Consider the following 7786-nt stretch of genomic DNA (forward strand, 5'->3'; position numbering starts at 1 on the left):
AATTTATTCATTTGCCCAGCCTTACATGAGATCGGTCACGCAAAAATCAACGATGCATTTAATCCACCGCGCGCAATGAAATATTTGTCACTTTTAGGGATCGTGCATTGCTTCCAGTTTGCATTATTTTTCCTGAAACTTTGACAGTTTATTAAAAAGCTTTCCTAATTTTAGACAGCTAAATAGTATCTCAATTTCAGCTTCACATTTTCATGCGCAAGCCCTCTCAATATCAGGGGAAAGGAACCACCCCCTCCCGGTAACATAATTTTGTTAATGAAAAACCAAACTTGGCCTAGGTATACCAGATAAGTCTTAACTATCTCTAGGAACACAAAAATTTGCCAAATTCTGCAAAATATCTTGAAAAATGGAAATTTTACATTTGGGACATTTTTTTTGACACACCCTGTATAGTGTGTGTATACACTGCAATCACTGCATGAATTTAATAATCGAAAAACAACATTCGATGTTCACTGCTTGGTTATTTATATTATTTGGGCTGTTTTGATGTTTTGAAGGTTTAGCTATAATGAAGTATTAACTCTCACTTAAACTGTGAAAGTCTATAACTTAATGCAACGGAAAGCAGCAGGAAAATGGGTGATTTCACTTCACCTTTACGACTGTGTTTGTTTCCGAAATATTTGAAACATCAGCTATCGGCTTTACATTTAGGACATTTCATAATATTGAAGGTTAGGTCTGGCTAGCTCAGGAAATATTTTGCTTCGTTTGAAATGGCAAGGGGCTGCCGAATGCATTTCTAGTTAATTAAACAAGTTACTATAAATGACCCAATATTTCAATGCTCCTGTCTATTGTCTTTATCAGGGGTGAACTGCAATGGTAACGAGACCCCAAGATACTAAACAGGAGTGTCATGAATAGGAACTTCTTAAGTTACATTCAATTCAATCACTTGATTGCTGTGGGCTTGTTACCATTCAAAGACCCTATTAGGCATTATATTAAAATGTTTTACATTTTTTAAATTACCTGGCTGTTTTGGTTTTATGTTACCAATCTATATTAATAAAAAGATAACAAGATGTTATATACTAGTTAATATTTTCAATCAGATACACTGGCCGAAATTGTTCAAAATAAACTATGTACATTAGATACTGATTGCATGGTCACCACCAAGTTGACAAGCAGGAGCTAGTTTATAATATCAGTTTGACCATCAGTCTTTATATTGACAATTGTGTACTAAAGTCAATTATTGTTTTTAAAATAGCAATACCTAACAATTAATTAAAACACTTTTAAATACCTTTGCCTTTGTTTGGCACTCATTTGTTCCAGTGTCAAGCCACTGCCGAGAAATGACAACTGAAAGTTTATCCCCTCCACATAGTGATACATCTTGATCTTACAAATTTATATCGACATACTCTTGAAATTCTTTATCGTATTTCTGAATCAGTATATTGTCAATATCTTGTTGGATTGAAAAATTGGTTTTGATCCTTGCCAACAAATCCTCCTTTGGGTTTAAAACCAGCACTTTTTGCTGGGACCATACTGAACAATGATCTAGGAATATTCCTATGCAAAATATTCAAATTTTAAAATATTGAATATATTGATCTTTCGCGTTGACGGTTAAAATATACAAAAAATTAATTCACACAATAATGTATAATAATTTTAATACAAAAGTATTACTGTATTATACCTTTCTTCCTTCTGTGGCCTCACTTGTCTGTTGATTCTCGGCCATTTTTTTGGCAATCCTCAGCTGGATTTTGTTTCAGAAAAATTTCAGACTGCTGCAAAGTTCGCTTTCTTTGAATCATACCAAGTGCCCAATAAGAAAATCTGGGATGCAATGCAAAGCGGTAGACCCATTTGTTATCGATTTTCTCCAAATATTTAATCAGATGCTGAACTTTATTCAGAAAAGGAATTTCATGCAATAAACCTGGATTGGTTGGATTACCTTTGCCATCAGGAAGTAATGAAGGGAATGCCATTGCACCTAAAAATGGTGTACTATACTCGTTCAATGGTTCATTTTCTATTGTTGGCCAACTTATTTTTGCAGTGCTTAAGGAATTTCTTATAGCATCATTCTCAAGCTTGGTTATTGATGTTTACAGGTAAAAACTACTACTTGTTTTTGTGCGATCAAATATATTTTCATCAACATCGGTACATTTTCTCACATACAGAGTTTATATCATTTGATGCTGCTGTCTCTAACTGCATTAAGTCAGTAGGCACTCCATCACACGGCAACTGGGCAAGCACACTTTCCTTTATAGAAATATTGTGATACAAAGGGTTGTGTTGAACCAACCGAAACAAAGCACTCTCAATCTTTTGCTTTCTTACAGTTACATCTTTGAAACTATATGAATTATTTCCTTTCATTGTTACAACAATCATAGGTATATCTTTAGGGCATCTAGGCAGACAATCAGCAAGTTTTTCAACCTTTTATGGCAAGTTTATACAATGACCACTATACCCTCTTTGACCACTTGCATTGACAAAAATCTTCATTTTGGATTGACAATCCAAATTTGACTTGCATGGCCAAACCTCATTGCATACAATACATTGTTTAATTACATACTGGACAGATTTATATGGCGTTCCGATCCGGTCAAAATTACATATATTGTTTAATCAATCTCGAAACATTGATGCAATACATTCGAGTTCAAAAAAGTATTTTGAACCACTCAAGCATGTCATCAAAACGCCCAAAATAATGAGTTGCTCAAGATTTTCAAGGATCAGATTTTTATTTACTAGGTTTGAGTTTGTGAAGTCTGTAGGAAGCGGCATTTCAAAAGTGAAACTTCCTGCAGGTCAAGAGGCAAATGCTAAAATCATTCGGCACATTTCAGGAACAGGGCCAATTTACATTTGTTCTTTGTTAAAAATTGATGATGATGATGAGGTACTGCAATTTTTTGTCTTGAAAAAACGTTCGCATTAAGCTCCCCTAATACAATTGCACCAAAAAAGAACAAAATTTGCAATGATCCCTGAGCGGGCGCGGAGCGCCTGCGAGGGTACTAATTCCGCTCTGAGATTAGGAATTACACCCAGAATCCGGTAAAACATAGGCGAATCCAAAGTTGTCCAAATTCTTTGTCATGGACGGTCGACGTTGGGTGGTTTTGTAACTTATGCGCATGCACGAGTAACGTCTGGTAATCAACAAGCGTTCTGATTGGCTAAGACAGAAAGTTTGTATTTCAATGAGAACGTCAGCAATTTATATTAACTGTCGTTTCGTAAACATTTTTGTAAAAGCGTTTCATAAACTTTGTGCAAAGAAAGTAAAACGAGAAGAAACAAGATATATGAAGCATGACAGTTAGCAAAGATGAACGTGAATATGGTCAAGACAAAGCCGTGTAAGAGGAATAATTCATAATCTGCAAACTTATAAATGTTTTCAAAGATAAAGGGTACGTGTTTACTTTGTTTATTTCGTATTTGTTTCGCGATAAGAATGAGCCGTATTTGTATACTTTTCAGCTTTGTATGCCGTTTATTTGTTAAATTTTCATATGCAAACGCATAAACCTGTGAAAGGCTATTACACCTTTGCTTTAACTTCAAAAAGTGTTTTTGAAAGTGTAATTTGAATTTTGGTATCAAAAATACAGACTAATTCACTATATTTATAAAGTATAAAACTTTTAGCCGCCGGCGTCGACTGCAATTACATAATAAAATAACATTTGAAGTTTTTTCTTTTTCTGTGATCAGATTTTGTACTGTTTTAATCGTTTGAAACTTCGATTTTAAACCATTACTTAATTGCATTAATGGCATGGTATAATGCAGCAAAATTGAACGGGCAATGTTTACACTAGCTTTATGCTTATGTTTGTATTGAATGATGGAAACATTAGCTTTAATATATTTACTTTATTTCTACTCTCACACTGGTTGGAAAGCGTTTGTTTAACTTTAATAACTTCAACTCAACGCATAGTTTCGAATATATATGTTTCTCTATAAATTTACACTCATCGCTCTCATACAATGGCTCAAGCACATGTCCAGTCCCGGCATGCAATACCTTTTCAAGATAAATATCCTATTTATCCTAATCATGTCCCTAAGTCCATAAATATCCTACACTCCTCACCGTTGACCATGACTTACAATGGTCAACTTAACTGTTCCCTATTTTAAAGTAACAAATGTTAACAACGTTAGTTAATATCTATAAACGTCCCGATTTGATGAGTTCATGTCTCTTTGATTCTGCATTCCTTGCTGCTTCACGTGCTGGTCGCCTCATCAATCCCACCTTCTCGTTACCTTTTTCGGTAGATTTCTCAGTTTTGTCTCCTTCTGTTTCAAATTCTTCATCGCCTCCCGATAACTCAATTTTTGAATTGGACGTCTAATTTCTGTACATTTTTCTCCCCCTTTTGTTAATTTCCTAACTACCGCTCCGCGAATAGCCCCATCCTTTCCTTCGATCAGTTTCTCTATTTTACCGAGTTTTCACTTTACTCTACACACGTTCTCTTCGTGTATAACTACAACATCTCCAACCTTAATGCCATTTCCCTTTTGTTGTTTTGTTTTCTGTCGGTGTGCATTGCGCAATTCAAGCAGATACTCATTCTTCCATCTCAACCAAAAGTGTTCCTTTAAAGTTTTATAATACAATACTCTTCTTTCAGCTTTATTGTTAGTTATTTCTTCAAGTTCCGATTCTACACCTGGTTTACCTGCGTCCGGCAACGAGTTTATTCTTCTTCCAGTTATCAAGTGCGAAGGTGTAATTGGTTCGTCTAGATCCTCCGTAGATACATATGTTAACGGTCTCGAGTTTAGTGTTGCTTCTATCTCCGTAAGTACGGTGTAGAGCTCTTCGTTCGTGACTCTGGCATTTTTTAGGATCTTGTATAAACATCTTTTCACACTCTTAATCAGCCTCTCGAAGAAACCTCCCCACCATGGTGCCTTCTCAAGGTTGAATGTCCATCTTATTTTTTTATCTGAAAGGTATTTCTTCACTTCCGGAATTTCGAATAGAGCTGCTAGTTGGTTTGAAGCCGCTTTAAAAGTTTTTCCATTGTCTGATTTTACTTCTCGGGGTATTCCTCGACGTGCCGTGAATCTTCTAAAACTTCGTATGAATGCTTCTGCAGTCATGTCGCTTACATCATCCAAGTGTACGGCCTGCGATACAGCACAAGTGTATATAACCATGTAAACCTTCACCATTGTTTCTGTTTGTTTCACATAGAGCGGTCCGGCAAAGTCGACTCCTGTGTATGTGAAAGGGTGTTCTTTGGTTATCCTGAATACTGGTAATGCTGGTGTATCCGGCGGTTTGTAAACGATTCCTTCCTGTCGTTGACATATTGTACATTCATGTACTGGTCTTCTGACGTATTGACGACCTTTGACTATCCAAAATAACCCGATAAGACCCATCCTAACTTTGTATGAATAGCAGCTGGTCCTGATTCTCCTCTGGCCACTCCCCCTGTTACTAAGTCCCAATATTGATCGGCCCCCACTAGGACATCAATTGAGGCGTGTCCCTCTCAATCATCAACTAACTGTAAATTTGACAGATGTGGGTAACTCTTCACTGCATGCTTCAAATATTGCCCTTGTACTGGGGCACCAATTATTGGCACACTGATAGCTGATAATTTGACATCATCTTCTCCGTCCACAGAGATACACAAATCCACTATATCGTATACCTGAGTGGTTCCACTACTTGACCCAAATGGCTTAATTGTCAATGATTCTGAATGTGAGGTTACTAAGTTCATTTCATTTTTAACTCTTTCAGTAACATATGTTCGCTGACTCCCTCCATCAAGAATTATTCTTGCTGTTTGTTTTTGATGTGGAATATCCGGTCTATATATTGTCGCCTTAGCTGTCTGGAGTAGAACCGTGTTCTTCGTGTTGACACACATTGTTGTGGACTCTTCAGGTGGTGCGTTTTCATTGTTCTTTGGGTCTTGCCTTGTGCTGTTCTCTGCTCTATTCTGTTTTTCGCGTTCTCCAGTTTGTGACTCAAATTTCTTCATCTCTTCTCTGTGTGTTTCTTTTCCTGGGGAACAAATGCTAGTGTGATGTCTTCCGTGGCACTTACCACAACATATTCTTGATTGGCAGGTTCTGCTTATATGATTTTTCATGGTACAAATATAACAACGGCCATTACGTTTAAGGATTTCCTTCCGTTTGGTAACATTTGTGACTACTGAACAGTTAGTTGATAAATGAGGTTGAGCACAGTAAATACAAGTATGGTCTCTATTTCCAGTAACCACAAATGCTGATGTTGTTGTAGGATCTTTGTGAACAAAATATTTCCCACGATTCCTTTGTTTAAATTCCTCCTGAGTGTTGTTAGTCGCTGCTACTATTTCACATTGTTCTCTGTTTGTTAGTTCCTACTTAAATTGTTTTAGAACTGATTTAAAATTCCATGACTCTTCCGATACCTTGCTACATATCTCTAATCTGATTTCCTTTGGAATTTTGTTCAACATCAAGGGTAGGAACAATTCACCATATTGTTCTGGTTTACATCCCAGGGATTCTAATGCCCTCATATGAGCATCGATGTCGTTGCTCAATTGTCTCATAGCCTTAAGATCTTTCCCATTTGAAATTGCTAGTAAATTTACTAATGAATCCATGTGGGTACTAATAATTTTCTGAGAATTTCCGTATCTTTCCTTCAATAATTTAACTGCACCAGAATAATTTGTTCCTGTAAAACAGACTTATTAAGGTTGTTGATCAAGTCTCTCTTTCTTTCTAGCGTAGATTTGTAATGTTTATATTTTTGTAGATGTTCGATCCTTTGTTCATCAAATACCGCTAATAGGTCGTTCGTTTCGCTTATTATTCGTCGTACATGTGTTTTGTGTGCTGCTCTTGACCTCTTGTCTCTCTCCAGGTTTTCTGCCATTGTCTAAATTGCCTCAAATCCACCAAATGTCTATTGTTTTGCCCTCGGTTCCCAGAACAAACACTGGACTTCTCGCTGTGAATTCTTGCTCAATGTTATCAAAATTTCATCTTTCCGATCCGGCTCGAAGGACCATTTACTTTATTTCTACTCTCACACTGGTTGGAAAGTGTTTGTTTAACTTTAATAACTTCAACTCAACGCATAGTTTACGAATATATATGTTTCTCTATAAATTTACACTCATCACTCTCATACAATGGCTCAAGCACATGTCCAGTCCCGGCATGCAATACCTTTTCAAGATAAATATCCTATTTATCCTAATCATGTCCCTAAGTCCATAAATATCCTACAATATACTCGGTAAAATATAATAAGACTGATTTGAGTTTTGTGTCATTTCATAATATAAGTTTAGGTCAGGTTATAAACTCAGGAAATTGTGTATTTGTTTTGAAATAGCGAGGGATTGTGCATGCATGTATTTCTAGTAAGTGGGAGTGTATAAAATAAAGTGAAATGAGATTGTCAGGATGTAAAAATAAAACATTGTGTACTAGTGTAAATTATTTCTTAATGTGTTAGGGTATAAAAGTTAATTAGCACCAGTGAGAAACTTTTCAAACTTGTGTTAATAACTTGTGTGTTACTTAACCTTAAGGATGGTGACATTGTTAACCTAGATGTTGGTAAGCCCATAAGCAATGATATCAGGTCTTATGCATTCCAAAATAGTGCAGTCCCAGGAAGCTCTAACACACAGGACTTGGGTGTTATTTCTGGTGATCTCCATGAACCCAGGGGTCTGGGTGACATTGAAAAGCAGCAGTTGAGTGAAATGTT

General features: G+C 36.3%; 1 protein-coding gene across 1 annotated transcript; it reads right to left on the reverse strand.

Annotated features, from left to right (window-relative positions):
* Positions 1-4491: 4491 nt before the first annotated feature.
* Positions 4492-5433, reverse strand: LOC114531387. Its single transcript, XM_028553006.1, has one exon. It carries the CDS (start codon positions 5431-5433, stop codon positions 4492-4494), a length of 942 nt encoding a protein of 313 aa, XP_028408807.1.
* Positions 5434-7786: the final 2353 nt, after the last annotated feature.

The sequence above is a fragment of the Dendronephthya gigantea genome, unplaced genomic scaffold, assembly GCF_004324835.1.
Source record: "Dendronephthya gigantea isolate DGI-Jeju-01 unplaced genomic scaffold, DenGig_1.0 000071F, whole genome shotgun sequence".
NCBI classification, from domain to species: domain Eukaryota; kingdom Metazoa; phylum Cnidaria; class Anthozoa; order Malacalcyonacea; family Nephtheidae; genus Dendronephthya; species Dendronephthya gigantea.